We start from the raw sequence: 21,044 nt of genomic DNA on the forward strand, positions 1-21,044 counted from the left end.
TGTTTCTTTAAAATAAATACTGATGAATTGTCTATAATTTAAGCTATAGCCCGTATATCAATAATATATACATTTATTTATAAGGCCTTATGAAAGGAGATATATCTAACTAATTAGCTTTTATTAGATTCGGCATGTTTGGCATATCTTATGCATGTTTGGCAGATAGCGTTAACATTTTTTTTATTAACAACCTTCGCATTGCCTACTGTTGAGGTAATTGATGTGCAAATGTTATGAATGGGTAACCATTTTATGAATATTTTGCTCTATTAAACTACAGATTTAAAAGTTATCGAACATAATATCATTATTTTTTTGCCAAGTATCAATGTTTACCCTGACTTTAGTAGATTTTTAATAAAGCTCTTAATATTTTTGGTAGTTTACGTGTATATAAGCAAATAAAACTATAAATACTAAAAACCATTTTGCGCACCATTATTCGTTCAAAATGATTGTTCTTTATTTGATTAAGTTTTTTTATTTCATGTTAAGGTATTTTGTCTTGTCTTTTAAGGTTTAACATTAAAATAATGTATACTTTTATAAATAGAAAGATAAAAATTAGTTTTATGATAATAAAATACAATTTTATATTATTTACTATTGATAATATAATTTATTATACGTAATATCATAAGTTATATGCATGTTCCAGGCTGGATCTTTTAGCCATTAATAGCTCTATAAAACTTGCACATTATAAGAAATACTCTCTGCATGCATTGATGTAATTTTTTTTAGCTTTGACCCAAAGCCGTAGAAAGGTATTGATTTTTTGCTGTCTTGCTAAAAATTAAATCGTATCGAATTTTTATTTTATTTATCTCATTAGTTTATTTCAATGTTATTATCGTACATGTTGAACTGATTAAACTGTATTCAGATTAACGATTAACTGAATAACGATAATAATCGCCGTGGCAATAATGGCGTACATCGTCAACACGATAAAAAAAAAATCAATTATACCGAATCTAATACTTGTAGATAACGTCGGCCATTCCTACTGACAGAAAAATTTCTGGCGTTGGTAAACGTGCAATGACCTTTCGACGTAGAAAAAAAATTATTGCACAAACGGGTTATATATGCGCGTTGAGAGAAGGAATATGATGATGTTCCCCAGCCAGCGGTAGTTACAAATTATGTTTGCAAATTATTACCGAACACCGTTCGAAAAGCAATTTCAATAAGTATGTCAACAATTTTGATTCAACCGGCAAGCCAAAGGTTATTAGTTTTCGTTTAATTAATAATAAATATAATTTATACACTAACACACACAATATACACACATACATTATGGATTATGCAAACAAGTACTAGCCCATCATCTGCACACGGCTCGCGTTCGATGAGTAGTATACAGTATGGCAGGCAGTGTACTCGTACTTCACACAGTTTACACAACTATTAGAATTGTATATTAAAAATATATACCATAATACGTATGCGCGCAAAAATAATATTAAATAATCGTTCGTGCGTTTGAATTGTTTTTTCTTTTTTTAGTATTATAAATAATTGCTCATCGCGAGACGATTCGTCGTAGAATTCCACGAGAGCAGCCTTACCTAGTTTTAGGTTTTAATTTTAGCTTCCAAAAGTTTGGTCTGTTGAAGCGAACCCCCAACGGCTATAACCATTGTTATATTAATATTTTTTAAGGTCGGTGCTATCTAAGTATAATCTATTTCTGACTCTTCATTACCATTGTCGAGTCGAAACTTTAACCGTTATCATAACAGATATAATATGTAAATGATGGCAATAAGGAGTATTAAGTATTTTTCCCTACGCGGTATTGTCGTTGTTGGGTTTAAAACTTGAGGACGTCAAAAATTCTTTAGTTTAATATATAAATCATTTATATGTTTTTATTGAAATGCGTACCATTTAGTGGTTCACAGTTTGCAAAACTGTTATGTTAGTATCCAAATAACTTAAAAACCTTTTTTATTAATACATTTAAAATTGTAATAAACAAAATGTTTAAAAACATATTATATTTGAAAAGTGTAATTCAATACTGTTTTGTGCTATAACATGGGTTTAAGTTTGAATGTTGGTGTCAAGTTTGGCTTTTTATTTAGACGAGGAAAAAAGGAAATTATTTTTAATATTAAAAAAACTCCATACAAACGTTTTGTTGAATACCGTCAATATAGCAGTTGTGTAATCTGTTAATGTTGGTTTTGTAGTTTTTTCCGTTGAAACGTATAATTTAATACTAGGTTTACCTGTTTTGTTTAAAGTGTGTGTGTGATACTTTGTATCTGAAATACTCGCCTTATTGACCTTTAAACCCGTTCGCCGATAAAAACTGTGTGATGGGATTCAAAATTGTTATAAAATTCATTTATTACACACTTTCCGGACGTAGTTCAAAAAATTCAAACCAACAGCCAATTTAAATACGGTGCGCCTCGCGTCTATTATATAACAATGTTCGTACAAATTACTGAGGATTCCAGTAATGATGTATAGAAGTCGGAAAATTGAATAAGTAGCTGAAATGAAGTCTGAGAGTTGCGCCAAAAGAACTGTTAAAAACGTTAAGGAAAATTAATACTTGGTAAAAAATATTTGTGTGAAGGGCTGCAGATGAAGGTAAATCTAGGAAGGATTTGGTTGATCAAAAATAATTGCATAAGATAATGCAATGATGTAAATTAGATTCGCGGGATCAAAGGTTAGGTTGTTTGTTTTTTAATTTCACTTGTTGCCAAGTGCCAACCGTTTGCTTACAAAAATCCGCATGAAATAAATATTCGTAATTTAACGGATATGTTCGCGTTACATTTTATTGTTTTCTTTGGCTTCCAAATGAAGTTGTGGAAAACGTTGTCGTCGGCGCCAATCAAAACACTTACAGTTTAACTATTTTCTTACTATACACAGTTTATAAATTATAGACACACACACACAGACATTGTGTTTGTGGCGCAAGTAGTCTTTTTGGGGTTTCCGTAGTAGTTGTGTTTAGTGCATAATGGTCACTGTTGCTTTTTCAAATAGATTTTGCATCAAAGCTTGAATGGTTTTTTTTTTTTACGAGAGATAACCAAATATTTTTCAGTGAACAGCACCAAGACTGCTGGCAGGTGTTCATGATGATAATGATAATAATAATAATAATAATAAAGCAAGTTCTTTGGTCGTCTTGTATATTAAGCTGCAACCGTAATCGCGATTCGTATAAGGCGGTATGTGGTTGATTCACGAACTGGTTCAAAAATAAATTATAAACCGGTCCGGTTACAAGCACACACCACAACACATAAGTGTACACCTTTTTTTTTTAATGGCGACGTGTTCACAATTTTTGAATCTACGTAGTCTGTAGCGTAAATGTGTGTGTGTGTGTAGTATGCCTTGAAATCTTCGATAACTACTATTCTTTGGGTGGTAAAAAAAAATGTTATTAAACGTTAAGTAATGCTTGTATAAAACGGCCGGGCCAGATGTGGGATAGCGTGGGCGAATGAAGTATAAAAAAAGTGTTTTCGGTAAAGGCTTATAAAATGTTAATAGTTTCATCTTATGGACGCGCGTTTTTGCTTAAGTAAAACTTAAAAAACCAAATTTGTAATTTCTTTTACCCCGGCCCCAATTGTTATGTCACAGTGTACATAAGAATAATAATATTATAATGGTGTGACTATTATGTACACGCACACACACACACTATGCTATATAATGATGCAATCGTTTTCATTGGAACGCAATATCGAACGATGATCCGTTTTAGATTAAATATGATTTTTTTTTTATCAAACTTACTGTATAGCAGTGTAATTATTTTTGGCTAAAAGTGTTCCTCCTCCCTATAACCGCGCCTAGGTAGGTGAAACGAAACCAATAAGCCTAACGTGTAGTTTTCGGATTTTAGAACGGCGACTTTTTTTTTTTTTTCGAGGTACACGAATCAGATTGTTATAGGATTTATGCGCTCGATCATGTGTCTTTTAGTAGTGGTCGGTGTTAACTGGCTCGTTGAGTTGTTGGAACCGCTATATTTCAATAGCTATGTGTGTGTATCATAACATGTGTACTGTATACTATATATTATTATGTCGCAACGTCGTTTGTTGTACACCTGTGGATAATAATTGGCGGTGTTTGATGTAGAAAGTCTCAAGAGATTTGGTTGAAACCGCCGTATGTCTATTGAATTGGCTCTATTGGCGGCGGGGCAATGAACTTTACACCCAATATCAACGGCCATTATAACACACATGTAGCCACAATCATCAGTTTATAAATGAGTATGTATACATACATATATAAGAAGACCAACAACTATTATTATTAATACAGCACACACTGTTGGTAGCTTTTTCTTGTTGCCCGTTAAACCCGTGGCTACCGCTGTTCGCACGGTTCTTGCGGATGCAAATTGCTTTTCCTAAAACAATGGCTTAAACACAGTCGTTGTCATCGCGATTATTATAAATTTGTGTATGCTTGTGCGTCCATGTGTGTGTGTGTGTGTATTTTTGTGCACTGTGTGTTGAGTAGGTCACCTTCATTATCACGGTCGTAGGACGACAAACGCCACGACGTTATGTTTGACTTTCTCGTATGATTTTCCACAAAAATAAAATAACAAAATAAAACAGCATCAAGTTAAACTTCGTTCGTCGGTGTTGACTTAACGGAAAAACAAATTTCCTCCGATTCGGCCTTAATATTATAACGGAACAAAAAATCACCTCTTCCGAAGGATAAGGAGGGAATCATATATTATATTATGATGTAATTAGCAACAAAAAAAAACTGTCGGTATATAACTCATCTCGTTTTAGTTAACAAATTGGCTAGTTAAGATTGTCTGGTAAAAAATCGTTTTTTTTTTAATGAAAGTTAAATGGTTTAACGAAATCCGAATAATAAACTAAACGTTATCTATATTGTGAAAACCATAATGAGTTAATATTAGCTTCGACATGATGTATTTTTTGTGTGTTGGTGTTCATTGGCATCTCTGGAACCGCTGGACCTTATCTATCATACTCATAATAATATATATTACTATTTAACTCTATCGAACGTGCTTAGTGTGTATTTGGAGGGTGTAGGAGAACAAAACATATTATTTAAAAACTCCAGGAAAAAAAACATGGTTAGGTTAAAATTGGTTTACAATTTACGATACGTCTTGAGTACTATGATACATGTATATTGTATCTAACGACTTTCGGCTATTAGCAGCCATCATGAGACTAACATTTGAATTTGATTTTACAAATACAAGCAAAAAAGATTCACATTGAAATAAATTATTTAAATTTATAAATGAATAAATATGTTTGGTATTGTAGGTAATTTAGTCAAATCTCCTATCAGTAGTCGCAAGTATGAAAATCAATAAGTAAAATAATACAAGTCCATCCTTAATGGAAGTTTTCATCTATCAAGTGTTATAGGATTAAAGGTTCTAAATTTAGGTAGTAATTTATGTATAGATTGATCCAGAAAAAAAAGTAAAAGCACATTGTAAAAATTATACCTCTTCAAATCCGTATCAATATTTTTGTAATTTGATTATCTCTTAGTCAAACGTGCAATGCACAAGTATTATGACAACTATTTGTTTTTTATAAATTATAACCTTACCTTGTTGTTTATCTTTAGACGGCGGTTTTTTACCGGGTATCCCAAAAATACACTTTTGGCACAATTATAATTTTTTTTTTAGTACCCGTAGTGCATTTATGTACCGCTCATTGCCGACGCCAGCTATTTCCTTAGTGTGTAACAAAACAAGAATACGATTCGCTGCGAAAGCAAGGAAAGTGCGGGCGCCAGCGTAATAAGAGAATGGTAGTAAAAAATTGTTTTTAAACATTTTGACCATAGCACATGTATGTATGTATCTAATGTTTGTACTTGAATTTTTTTTTCATACAAATATTGCTTGCTTTTGATATTAAACGCTTTTAATGCGCGTTATTTATTTTGTACTAAATTAGGCATTAAACATACTTTTAAAATCGTTTCATCTGTATGCCTTGGGACGGGAGTATGTCCAATATGTCGACAAGAATCTTATATACTTGGTTAATATTTTTGAACAGAAGATAATATTTTATTAGCTATCTTAACAACTCGTGGCGTTTACAAATAAGTATTGTTTATTTCCTGAGGTAAACTAATTTTCCGTCCGAGTCGTTTAAGTTCTACACGCTCACAACAATAACAATAATAATTATTGAAATATATGTAGGTACCATTGTTATTATTATTGCTTTTTTTTTTGTCTAATCATCACTAACCGTTGAACCCGGTTGTCGTCGAGTGGTAGCAATCGTTCATCCTACATTGTTGCCAACCGAGTTTTGCGTTTTACATGCGATAAGGTGACGGTAAACGTACTTGGTTGTTTTTAATGAGATGAAATGAACGTCATTTTTGAAATTTTATTTAACCTTTATAGTTGTATACACGAGTGTTGCCGTCGCGTGTGTATGACGTTTGCCCGACATCGAAATTGGAGTAAAACCAGATGGTTTTGGTGAACATCCGGTATTTATTCGACCAGGAAAATTATACAAAATTACAAGTCGAAAAACATTTTACTACACACACTGTGGCGTAGAAGGGCCGATGTGTGTAGATATAGTTCTGCCAAAAAGTATACACGCCGCTGTCTTTTTCTAATTTTGGCCCAAACCGCTCTTATAAGTCCCGTTGGGTGTGTAAAGAAAAAAAATATTAACAAAGATCGTCTACGTTCTGTTGTTAATACTATATCCATGTACAATTTACTGGTATGGGTATAACAGAAATGACTCTTAAGGGATATCGTGTCCTGTTACGGTATAATAATTCAATATCATTGCGCAATACCCGACTCTTCTGAGGCCATTCAAATGTTCACATTTTTTTTACTACACGCAAGACGACTACTAAACCATATACTTAATATATTAAAACAAATTTCGTCCCGAGGAACGCGCACTTTCTCTTCATCCGTTTCTTTGTGTGTGTGTGTAAATTATGAAAACCAATACAAGTGCTAATACAAATATATATATATATATATATATATATATATATATATATATATGTAATATAATATAGTTCATATTAAATTATGTGGAATAGCTAATGTAGGTGTGTATTGTATTACAGTGAACCTCCTCCGAAACAAAAAAATGTATTTTTGCTTCAAAAATAGCGTTAGTTGGTCGCTAACGATCATTCGTGAAAAATTCATACAATATTTAAATATTCGTTTGCCAAAATAACTATGTTTTTTTGTACACAATAATGGCCCATTTAGGTGATACGAACCATAATGTAATATAAATACATTTAAGTATTCCGTGACGGTTGAAAAAAAAATAGATATTCGATGGATAATATTATGGTACTTTGGACGTCTATGAAGTCATACTATATTTGAATCTAGCGAGTTAATAATATTATGTTATCAGCAGCAGTTATTCGCATAATACAGAGTGGGCCGAATAACGAGAGGATTTCGAAATAGTTGTTAAAAAACAATACATTTTTCACCGCATAAAAAACCATTACAATTTTGCATAATTAACTTGGATATCATATCTGACAGATGACTTATGGCTCATATAATCTTTCAGTTGGTCTTGAAGTGCACATCACTTTACACAGCATTGCCAATTGGATTTGGTCTACTGCTTATCGAATTTATTTTTGCAGTGTTTCGATTGTTCTCAGTGGTCTAGGATAGAACGGAGCTACTAGATGACCTCCCTTAAAGTGAAAATAAGCATATATTCTCAATGGCTTGTTTCCAATTCCTGAAGTTATTCGAAATTAAATTGTTGAAAACTTAATTACGTCAAGTTGTTTTTTAATGAACTTGAAGGCGATGAAAATAAATTTTAGAAAAATTCAAACCTATTGCTAATTTTTTAAAATCCTCTTTCCTGGTTTTGCTGCTCCACTCTGTAAAAACTGATCGTTGAAATCCATATCGTTGACCACATTGGCAATCTGTCACTAAAATAAATTACAAAAATACAAATAATTGAGAAGATAACTTCAAATGTATTAATACTAGTATATAATATAGATCATCATATTTTTGTTTCCCCAACGGTTGTCGAGTTATGGACTATGTTATAGCTGATGAACTTGGAAGTAACAACGCCTTTGTCTAGCTGTTTTTATACTTTATTAGATGGCGGTGGAATTTACATTGGATTTTTTTAGTTCGATTTTGCAATAATGCGATTACGTTCTTTTCAACCGATTCTTCCTTTCAAAAACGAAAATATGTATTGCTGACTGTTCGAGTTTCAACGTCGTACGATTCACACTATAAATTGTGCAAAAAACATTCGAATCTATCCGATACGAACATTCAGTATCATTAAAAATCTTTGATTTCTATCTGTGTATAAGCTTTGAATTGTTTCTGTGTGGTTATGAGTTTGGTTTGTTTATTTATTTTGCTTTTTAAATACGACTAACGTTTGGGCAAACATCGTCGGATCGTGTTTTGGTCTTTTATTATATTATTGTTATTAAAAAACGGTTCTTTTTGCGCGCTAAATATTTGGTGGGACCAACCACCACACGTCACCTGGTCGAATAAGGTATTAATAATATTATGGTAGACGGTAGTAAACTGTACTCCGGCGGCCAATGATAATATGATAATTCGTGACGATCGTCGGTCGTTCATGACAATAATGGCGATAAAATGGCGCATTTTTAATAATATAGGTCATCGTTGTTGTGTGGTGTAACCACCGTTACTCGGGCGAGCAACCATCAGTGGAAATGTGAAGACAGATCGCAGGTGCCGCGTTATAAACAGCTCCACCGCGGTTTTTTATTTTGATAATAATATTTCCGAGCCTTGACAAGTACTCGTGTCGTCGTTGTTGTGTGGCGCAATTTCCGGTATATCCGACCGTCGTTATTAACACGTGTGATATTAAACAGTAATGTCGTAAAGAAGCTGCCCTGTAGGATCTAAAGGTCTAGAAATGCAGCGCGAATAGTAGAAGTTTACAACTCGGGGGCTGAACACTGGATATCGAGGTGAGGTTAGTGTAGTGACGGTTACCGCGATTTAACCGCCGCTTTACCACTTACCACACGGGAACTGAAGCGTTCTCTCGTTTTTGGCAGTTTTATTTCATTGTAGATGGTATGAAGTTTTGCGTGGAAATTTCGAATTTTAACTCCATACGTTGCCCTATTGTGTACGTTTTCTAACTTGATGAAACCTCTTTACTTATCATAGTCGTATCCGCTTGTTATAGGATATCGTCATATTGATTGTTATTATTAATGTTCAGTTTGTGTCTGTAATGTGCCGTCTCCATTATAGCGATCAGAAATTGAGAAAAACTTCTTTCCTAACCGAAAATCTAACTAAACAGTTTACGTAGAATATTATTGAAAAATCATGTTTATTTAGCCGCGTGTTTTAATATAATTTTTAATCACATGATTAAATAGTAAACAGACCCAATTAACCTTTCGTTTTGAAATGTTTTTAAAAACTGTAACGCCTAAAATGGACCCGACTTGGTGAAAACCAAAAAAGACTTGTATGGTGGAACTATAAGCCATGGCCGCCGTTCTCGTTCAAAATTATTAAATTGTCGTAGGTGAATAACCCAGCGGTGTAACGTTCGTGGAGGTGTTGGTGGAGTGATGTATAATATTATTATATAAAGAAATAATAGTATAACATTATGGCGCGCACACGCGGCACAGCAGCAGAGAACGTTTGTGCGGTCGCGGTCGGCGGCGGTATAGCAGGATCGACCGTCACGGATCAACATAATAATATCGAGAAACAACGGCAACGTCGCACGCAACCACGGCCGCCGATCTTTCCGACGTATATAAGTCTTTGGGTTTTCTGTGTCTCTCTCTCTCTCTCGCTCTTTCTCTCTCTCCCGTTGGATTTTTTCTCTCGGGTGTCTCTGTCCCCGCTGGAGCGCATATACCGCAACATCATCGCACAACGCACACACAATACCTGTACACGTTGCCGGTTTACGGTTGCCCCCAGAAGTAGCAGGCGGCAGCAGCAACAACGGGCGAGTAGGCGGCGGCTCATCTATCCATCTCCGTCCTTCCTTTTTCTTTTCGACCTCTCTCCGGTGTAGTTCATATATATATATATATATAGTCTACGCTCGAAGTTTATAATACATGTACTCGAACCGTCATTACCATTATCATTACAAGTCTTGGTTTAACAGCGAGGCGGCGACCCGGGCGATAGGCGGAAAAGAACAAAAAAAATATATAAAATGGGGTATCTTAGGTTTTTTTTCGATTTTTATCTGTTGGCGTGTTTACCGGTTAAGAGAATTGAAGAGGAAATGTGTGATACCCACCGTCGGTTTTCGGAGGAGGCAAAAGAAAAACGTGTAGAGAAGAAAATGCGCGCGAATGTGTGTCACACGTGCAATAATAACGGTGTCCCACCTCGGTCCAGGTGAAATTTCGCAATTTACCTCTTGGGTACGACGACGCATTAGAACTATATTGAACAGGATTATATTATTATTTTGTTTTTGTTTTTCAACACTTCTAAGTAAAACCAATGACCGGATTCTCGGGTTTTATCGACCGACCGGTCGCTCTTTGGGGTTTCGCTCGGTTGTTAAGAGCCGATTTCCGTTCGGCCGCCATCGCTGGAACGTTGAGTTTTACATAAATCTGTTTTTTGTTGTTGGAACATAAGTAGTGGCCAAGTCCAGTGGCGTCGGCATCTCATATGTTAAGTGAAGGATTTATTGCCTTAATCTATCAGGTTAAAAAAACAATTACTTGTTTTTTTATTTAAGCTGTATGTGTTTTTTAATCACACGACTCTTATGTAAATTTAATTTTCATATCCATTCATCAAAGCTAGGTTCTAAAATAGGAAACTGAACCACACCTGGGCATTTTTTAAGTATAATTTTGAAGAAAGAATATTTCAATCAATACGAGTAGATTGGTTAAAACCTATTTAATTAATAAATCAAATAAATTTGTATTTCAAAATTATTTAAAATAAGTAATTTTATTTAAAGATTTTTTTAAATATTTGAAATAATGTATTATATGGTATTTGAAAATGTATTTCAACTAAAAATTTATTTGATTTTATTAAAATACAAATAGTCCTTTAGAGTTTCAGCGAGCCGCCAATTGTTTATTTTGAGCGAGGATTTCTGGATTTCGGCGAGGAAGGGGTGAACTTTTTCAATTAGCACATTTTATACTCAAGCTAACGATAGTTGATTTATGAACTGATACGTCATGACCTTGGCTCACTGATACACATTTTTATAGATAATAAAACTTATTATAACCTATTAACTTCTCAGCTTTTAATTTATCGAAGTTAAATCAAAATGTGTTATGCAAGACGATACTAATTATTTTAGTTGGAAATTGTTGGTCAATGTGTTAAATATTTAATTTGTAGTGGACATATTGCATTTCAGGCCTATTCTATTATTGCAATTATAGAATTTTGGTATTGCAAGTTGTGTAATAATATACAATGAATGAATATCTAGTAAAATAAAAGAGAAAAAAATGTAATTTACATACTTCTAAAAATGTCGAAAACATTTATGATAATATTTTATTATGCATTGTACATATTAACAAATAATTTTATGTAATAGCATTGAGTAATGGTAATAGTCAATATGTGTAACGTGTGATTCGATGACACAGACTAATTGTTTATTTATTACCTTACAATTTACAATTCTTAGTTTAAGACATATTTGGTATATTATTTTTAAGTCTGGATAATATTTTTAAGACTAAGCGTAGAGATACAGCTTAATTTGTTAATTTAATCGGCCAACTATAATATTTAAGATTAAATTTTATGTATTTTATATCGGAGGGAAAACGTTACCCAGCCAAAATGTACATTATACTTGTTAGGTCTTGTAACGAGCTGAAAAAATTTAATTTGTTTGATATTCTCTCCAAAATTAAAAAATAAGTTTTGTCCTAATATAACTATTTCAGTATTACTATATAATATATTTTGTAATTAATTATATTTAGTTACGCGTGTTATTTTGTAACATTGTGATTGTAAGCATCCCTGGGCACTATTTTAAAATGTTTTTATTATTTATTATTATTTAAAATAAAGATGTATTTAAATAAAATATCACATAATATATTATATTAGTTATTATTTGAACAAATATAATTAAAAAAAAAAACTTAAAATAACAGTTGTGTAGTGAGTAAAAATGTATTTTAAATAAAAATGTCCAAGTTTGTTTAAGTATCGTTCTTATTGATATAGTATTGTATGCTGTGCTGTTATCATAATGGCGTTAGTAAACAAATGTCGTTTCAAAGAAAAGCATAACTGAACTTTAAATTTTTTTTAATTAACTTAATTTTTTTAGAGAGTTTAAACTTAGTTAAGCTATCAGATATTCCTATACAATTATACTGATACTATAATTTACTATGATATACTAATAGTATAATACTATAATTATACTATTATTCATTTTAACCGACACACTTTGTGTAGTGTTAACAAATACTATAAATTTTGGCTTGACAACGTAGATTCATTACGCGTTTTAAATACGTTGTCAGTGAAAAGCTTTTGTACATTTTAAAAACGCAAATGGGCATATTATTATTTCGTTCAGAAAACAAAATCAAACACTACTATGGACCAGTAGTAGTTAAGTGTTTGTGTGTGTGTGTGTGGGGTGGTGTCGGTCGAACGGCCGCCGCCGCCCGCCGTATCGATGTGAAAGCCAGGCCGGGGCATAGTTTTGTGTGTGTGCGTGTGCGGCGCTGCGGTGCACGATTAGGCAACGTGGCGCTCGCGGGGCCAGCCTGGAAACGCACACACACATACAGACGTGCTTGAATCGTTAGGTCGGTGGGCGAACGTCGCGGTGGCGGCGGCGGGAGGTTGCCGGCTGCCCGCGATGCTCGGGATCCGCACCGCCGACCGAGCCGCGTCCACTGTATTTTTGCTTCCTTAAACGCTTTTTAACGGCAAACCGACGTGGTGATGGCCGTTGTTTTTTGACAGTTTCCACCGTCGTACTAACGAGTATTACATTTTACACCTTCAAAATGGAAAACCCGAACATTTACTTCGGTTTGAACGGTCCTGGCTCTAAAAACAAAAAAAAAAAACGCCCGAAATGTCGAAAATACCGAAACGCCATCAAATTTGTTGTGTGTTTGTGTGTATGTATGTAAGTAATAAGATAACGTACTTTGTTTTTGAGACGGATCTCGGTACCACAGTAGGTATTACTTTGTACCCATGTTATTATTATTATTAGTTATTACACCGACAACCGGATGATCAGTACAAGTATTTTGGAAATTCAGACCGACATGATAGTTTATTATATATCAATAGATTTTACTCTTTGTAATGTGTACAACGTACTACGTGTACGTGCGCGTTCGGATTATGAACGATTTAAAGACCTTAGGTCAACACAATAATAATAATAATAATAGTAATATCATCGAGTGATTAAAATATTCCCTGTGTTAAAATAGATAATAGTGATATTACCAAACGAATGGATAAGATCGAAAAACCGCATTTAAAAATATTTTTTTTATAATTATTAACATCATTATTATGTTAATTTATTATATTTAGGCGTGACTTGATCCACGGCATTGTTATGGCACGGAAAATTTCCTCCCGGGCTGATCCATAGACGTCCTTTTCACCTCTATAGCAGTTTTTAAAATACCGAATTTTTTTTTTAAAGAAAATGTGTCTGAATGTGTGGTTGTTACATTGTTTGACCTTAATATTATTCTCAACAACAATAACGTGACTTTATCGCGGTTAAAAGCGTACAGATATTATAAAATTCCCCAAAATATAGACAAAGTACACTTTTTTTGTACATGTGCGTCGCACCAGTGAATGTGTAATTTTTTTTTCAATCGATAAAATTAACGAGTAACATTTTATTATCACCAACGCGTATTTCAAAAACTTATCAATTAGACTGGACTTAGTTAATAAAGTATAAAAAATATATTATTATCATACTTATCTCCTGATGGTTACGATAAAACTTGTGCAATGACGTCGTCCACTTTTGTGTATAGTACCTATTTTTGTTTTCATTCATTTTAAGATCAATTGCCGCCTGTAGGGCTAGTAGGGTGGGGCCATATGCCCGATATTGTGTGTCAAACGTAAACTTCAGGATCTGCTGAACACAATCATATGCGATTTTTTAAATTCTGATAAAAAATAAAAAGTTATCGCATTTAAAAAAAAAAAACGTTCTTTCTTGGACACCCTATACATATTATATAATTCTTTAAATTACGTAGCTAAAAATAATGTACCTAAATTTCTGGGATACACAAAATATCAACGTTCTTTTGGTGCTGAATTTCGAAAACGTTTATTTACAATGTTTATAATAGTATAATATAAATACAAAATATATACCGTTTACGTTCCATTCATGACTAGACACAAGCATGAAAATATTTTCTCTTGCACTCATTAATATTTTATTTTTGTGGGTTTTAAAAAAAACAGTGACGTATCTGGCGAACCCAACGCACTTCCACTAGTGTACCATCAATTACGTCATTATGTTATTACTGTACACGTTAAAAACTCAAATCAATGTTATTGCCTGCGAAAATTCGTTATTGCTTTGGTGAAGCCAGTCAATCGATAAAATAAAAACAAAATATACAATTATTTCTAATAATAACAAACGTGTGTAAATCGATGGAATAAATCTCGTAGTCACCTGTACCAGCTAATTTCCGTGCGCTTGAGAACGTTTTATACAATTTTTACTTCGTAGTAAGACAGAAAAATGTCTAAAACTAAACATTTTCTCGGATATTGTGCCTTTTTTTTAACACTGTTCTACAAGATTCCGGGTGGGTTCTGTCCAAAGGATAAAACCAACGCTATTCGAAAGATTTGTCACGAGGAATCCAAATCTGCATTGAAAAATGCCATAGCACGAAAGAAAAAAATATTAGTCTGAAAAAAACCGCTATTTCATAAAAAAATGTTCCCATCAAGTTGAATCTCCATTGTTTAAACTTCTGAAAATCCAAAAACTTGACAGAAACCTACGGGTGACCGTGACGTCCAAACTAAGCCTTCGGGCCTACTCCCGGATATAAAAGCCATATGATTAAAAGTTGTTGAATTCAGCGGTGGAATAACACCAGAAATGTAGAAATTTACCTCACGCGTGATGCAAAGGTTAATGATAAACTTTTGATCAATGTATATGTTTTAGTATTTCCAGAATTTTAAGCATAAAAGAGATTATGTTATAATTTTTTATGAGGTATTTATCATTTTAGAGTATTTTTATCGCTTTTTAATTTGATGAGAACAATTTTTTTTTTAATAGTGTGTGTGGAAGGGGTATTAGGTTAGGCTTGGCTTGGGTTAGGGTTAGGCTTTATTCAAACACTAGGTATTTCTTTTTAAGAATACTAAAATGTTGTGTTATTAGTTGTCAAGATTATAGTTTTTTAGCAAACGCTAGGGAGTTTTTTTTATTTGAGCTAACTCAAAGTTTAAGTTCAAATCTGAGCCAACTGGGTTTTAAACAATGTAGAGCGTTTTTGGTCGGTGCAACAGTCAATTGCATACATATGTTTTTATTTGTTTGCTGCTAAACGTTCACGCGTTGACGTCGTTCTTTGTATGTTTATCTGCTCTTAGGTCAAGGATGACCACGGCCCACGAATGCTATTCCACCGTGGTTAATATAACAGGTAAGATTTACCGAGACTTGCGACGTAAGTTACAGTTTAGGTTAGGCTGAAGTGCGGGGCAAAAAAAGATATCCAATTGTCCAAAATAAGTTATTAAGTATATAATATCGTTAAAGTAACAAAATGGGTAAAGTAGTATACTCGCCTGTTATACACTTAAGAACATTTTTTATTAATGTATCCACTATAACCTGCTTCAATAATCTCCATATACTTTGTCATCTGGAAATTGTGGTGTTTTGACATGGTTCGATTTGACTGCTATCAACTAGTCGATACTCTACTCCTTCCTAATCTCGGCCACGATGAATAACCTCGTTGTGCGTGCTACAAGAAGCATATAACAATAACGACTTATTATTTTCATTATAGTTTACAAAAACATTATACGACAATGGCTCGGCGAATTGTAGTATCCTTCTCCTTTAGATGGATCATTTTTATTTAAAATGTATCATCATGGAAAAATGCTTTTTTGCTTTCTTCCCATTATATGTACAGGATGATTCAGTAAGGATATTATTAAAAAAGCAACACGTGGTTTTAGATTATGCAAAAGACTACCTCGCCCGAGATGCAATTCATATCGGAAGATTTTGGAATAAAAGCAAAATAGCTGCCTGTGATTAAATCGATTTTAATCGCAAAGGCTGATATTTTAACTATATAACACTTGAAATAACGTAAAAAAATGAAGTGACGGGCAATAACTAGCTATATACTTATAAAAAATGATATATTATTAATTTTTAAATTTCCAATCGTACTAATAACTAAATTTGATTGAAAAATGTATTTGGCGCGTTTTGTTTTATCAAAATATATTTACTTATCTGTATAATTATTATCGTTTTTTTAATTAATTATTACTCACCTCTCCAAGTCGTATACTCTATGATTAACTAATGCACTACAGAAAAACCCGATAATTCGAAATTAATAGTTGAAAATTTTCGTAGAGTTTAGTTTTTATAATTTAGTTTTATCGTAAAATAAAAACGTAATAGTAATAATTTATTTAATCCGACACCAATAATTACATAACTGTTAACAATAGCTATTTATTTTACATATCTAATGTGTTTTTAATAATTTGTATATTTTAAAAGCAGTTTAGTTAATAGATTCTAAAAACATTAGCACCCCAAACACAATTAACGAAAAATGTCGTAAAATTAATAGTATTATTGCATCGTACACGTATGTACATTAATTTAGTAGAGTTTGACAGATGTGATTTATTTGTTCTTATTTTCATGTCATTGTATCTTGAGGCTGTGTCTTTTTATAATGTAAAATAACAACCAAAAATTTTTTCAAATATAAAAACTGCAATATTGCAATTATTTTATGAGAAGCGAGGCCATACGTATGTAGTTAACCAACTCTCATAGAATTTGTATGTACAGCTAAGAAACCCCTATGTAATATTTTTTGTTAAAATATAAAGAAAAAAAGGGTTTTTATTTAAAATGTCCACCTTCCTAAACCATTTCCTAAATGTCATCTGAAAGATAACGTTTGACTATTTTTACCACCGCCTACATAGTATAACATTGAAGTATACGTTTAACGACACAGTTCGATATAAAAATATATTAATCTCGTTTTGCAACGTTTTTTAATTTTTTATTAATTGTTTTAACGCGCACAATTATGTGCTTACGTGTAAAACTACTCAACGTAATTCGCACTAGTGTTTGCATGTGTTTTCCACCGTCCTAACCTTCAATTTATTTATTATTATAACAAAGAAAAATCGCATTTTTGTGACAAACATACCTTGTGAAATAACAACCCGCTAGTCACCACAAAATACCATCCCCTCCAAAAAAAAACTGCTTGACTAAAGATTGCAAAATTTTCAAAATAAGTTTTAACCGAACGATTAAAATATATCAGCTAACAACCCCGTTTTTGGGCACCAGTCCAAACATCCGGCTTCCCATAACTTAGTACCTTAAACTAACCTATAAAGATAAATACATCAATTATAACTAGGGGTCTCGGTTTCGTACGTGAAATAATACATACGTGATCACGGTTCCGTGATCACGTGAATAAAAGTAATATAAAATCCGTATGTTTAATTCACGTGAATACGTTGTACAAAATTCACGTGATCACGTATATTAATATTATTCACGTGATATTCACGTATTATCACGTGAATAAAATTTTTAATTCACGTAAATCACGTGAATTAAATTTTAAATTCACGGACAATTTCCAATCACGGGTCTTATAAACTCGTGATTAATTTCACGTGAATCCATGAGCCGTGATTCACGTGAAATAGGGAGCCCTAATTATAACGATCGTTTTTTGAAAATTTAAGAAAACTTGCACTCGAATTAGAAAGGAATTGTCGTCTTCCAACTATATTTCTTTTAAATTTAAATTTAATTTAGGAGATGTGGTGTTTTTCTTGACCAAATAAACTAGAATATCAAACAAAAAATCGGTGTCGTGTCATCTTATCATTTAGCATAACATTCACTTGCATTTCATTGGTCTATTAAAGAATTTGTTTATACAATAAATATATTACAACACATGCGATGTGTGTGAACGGTCACGATTTTCTTTATTAACCAAATTCGCTAGATAATTCATTACGGATCACAATAAGATAATAAACGTTATCTAAGATAATAGCTCTATTTATAGTGTATCAAGATTGGAAGCGACGAGTGTGTGTGTGTGTTCCTTGTCAACTTTTATCACTGACGTCCGATAGTACTAGCGAATTACAGTATATTATAATTATTATTATATTATTATTATTACTTTGATAAACGGGATTGTATAGTTCTTTTAATAAGTTGTTTTTTCTATAGACTCGCGATGGTCGCATTAAATGAATTGTTATATTTTACTGTTAACATTTTATATAATACGTCAATCAAGATTTACTGTATGACGTTTATTTGAGGACTTATACGATGGATTAATCTTACAGTATGAATGTATACTGTTTGGTTGAAGATGTTCTATACACTAAGTTTAATGTTCTAATGTTTTATTAATAAAAACACACTTTGTAAAAGTCCATTAATTCTCTACAGCTGGCTTTGCTATAACTTCAATTTAAAATTACTGCTCTGGGATACGATAATAGATTGTAATAGGTTTTCTTTTGTAACAAAAAAAAAAAAATTTTAATTTACTTATGCTGCCATTTGGATTTTTGCTTTAACTTGGATCATTGACTGTAACTTCTGAAGACTGGTGCGTTTCCCAAAATATACATTCTTAGTTCTAAAAATCGTTGGGTGTCGTCATTATGAAGTAGACGGAGAACTTCTTATTATTTTTTTTAAGTTACGCAAAACACTGTATGTGTAAAATAATTCTAAAAATCATGAACTTTTTTATGTGTTAAAATAAATAAACCCATTTCTTTACACCCATTGTAAAGTAAAGAAACTTGGGCGATTATGTTTTTTTGTAAAATTTCAAGAAGAGGTTTTTTTTTTTTAAAAAAGTCTTCACCATAAGAATAAAATCTTGTTTGTGTTGAGATTTAAAAACTCTAACGTGTCATAGAATTAAACATTATGTCCTCTGTAATACTAATTTAGTTGAAAACTTAGATGACATTTAAAATTAGGTTGGGTTTATGTAAAATTATTTTTAGGTACTTATATGTGTTGATACTTACATTTGTTGAATGATTTCAATAAAATTATACGTGTGGAGGTCTAGACAATATTAGTAAGTCTTTTGATAGCAGAATACTTGGTCACGCCAAGCTCCGAATATATGTCCACGCAACTGTATCAATAATATACTTGAATTTTTTTTTTAAATATATGGACCGTTACACATTTATTATGAATTTCTGTAACTTTTTTTTTAACAAACTCGTAGATAAAACAAATAAACAATAACAGGTCATCTACTTTTGGCGTTACCGCCGTACGTTGACGGACAGAAACGATTTCGAAGCTCGCGGTCAATTAGTTAACAGGTCAGTCGACGGGTTTAAGTTTTATTGTTACTTAAAACAAAACAAAAATAAAAGCAATAGCGTCGGCTACGTGCTGGTTGGCTGGCAATACTAATAACTAATAAGCAATATATTATTATTATTATTTGACATTCTGTGCGTCCTCCGGACGAAACTTCTCTTGTAAACGCCTATTAAATGACAATTGGAACATTATAGAAAAGCGCGGCGGCGGCCAACGCTTAATGACTAACGTTAGTTTTCGTGCCGGAGATGCATACGGCCGCGCCCTCCCTACCGGCACCTTCTTGTGTTATGTGCATAATTTGTTTTTTTTTTGGTCCATCGGTCTTAGTGAGTGCTTGTCGTCAAAATACCGGTATAAAACACATAACCAATGATAATTAACGTCGACGAAGGCCATAGCGGTCGCAATTATCTTGCCTACGATATCCGATCGCGATTTATTTATTTTTGGTGCTAATGTAGTTTTGTATATTTGTTTGTCTAACAGGTATGGACGCGTGCAGAGCGTTAAGATATTGGCGAGATCGAAAGAAGAGGTGGCGTTGGGCGGCAGTGGTGTGTGCGCCACCGTGTCGTTTATGGACATCAAGTCAGCGTCGAAAGCGCATAACGTCGAGCAAAAGTTGGACGACAGGTGTCTCAGCACCGAATACCACGAGCCCGCCGCCATACCATCGGCAAGCCCGACCATACCGTCGCACATGTATCCGGCCCCAACCCGGCCTTACATCCACGGGTAAGAGGAAACTTAATACATGTTAAAATATGTTTTTCACCATTCAACCCCGCCGCCCTTCCCCCGATCACAACAAATATAAGTCTAACAAAGTTTATGAGAAATCGATAAAGATTTGTTGGTCGTAGTGGAGATGGTATCGATGACGGTTAAACGTCGTCGCAAGAGACAACAATTTGATTAAAAAAATTATCTGAACCAATGAATAGTTTTTTTACGAAACCAATACGTTTGTGACACTTATCGCCCACGCTTAACTCAAATGGCAAACCCAGTTGTTTCAGAAAGTTTATTCAAGCCACTGACTACAATAGAAAAATACTACACTACTTATTACATTCGATACAGGAAAATGTTTGTTAAAAACACTTAATTTAGAGCTAACGTACTACTTAGTTTTCTATATTTATTAGGATAGTATTGCAGACACTATTGGTAGTTTCAATTGTGCCTTCTGAGAGGTCTAAAAGGAAGAGATCATTAGTCGGACAAAAAAAGTGTACCGCGTATACTTAAAAATGTCTTCACCCTGTTAATAAGCTGAGCACCCTTAGCACGTCTGGG

At 33.1% G+C, this 21,044-nt stretch overlaps 1 protein-coding gene across 1 annotated transcript in view; it reads left to right on the plus strand.

The window, feature by feature from the left end:
• LOC126835299 (protein split ends) overlaps positions 1 to 21,044 on the plus strand; it is a 58,704-nt gene that overhangs the window by 6,758 nt on the left and 30,902 nt on the right. The window contains exon 2 of the mRNA XM_050567795.1: positions 20,232 to 20,480. Coding sequence (XP_050423752.1) covers positions 20,232 to 20,480 — 249 coding nt within the window. The remainder of the gene's footprint in view (positions 1 to 20,231; positions 20,481 to 21,044) is intronic.

The sequence above is a fragment of the Adelges cooleyi genome, unplaced genomic scaffold (genome assembly GCF_023614345.1).
Source record: "Adelges cooleyi isolate 19-005CV unplaced genomic scaffold, UGA_ACOO_1.1 ACOO_flye_CR_arks_rails_tigmint_CR_PRNA_23, whole genome shotgun sequence".
NCBI classification, from domain to species: domain Eukaryota; kingdom Metazoa; phylum Arthropoda; class Insecta; order Hemiptera; family Adelgidae; genus Adelges; species Adelges cooleyi.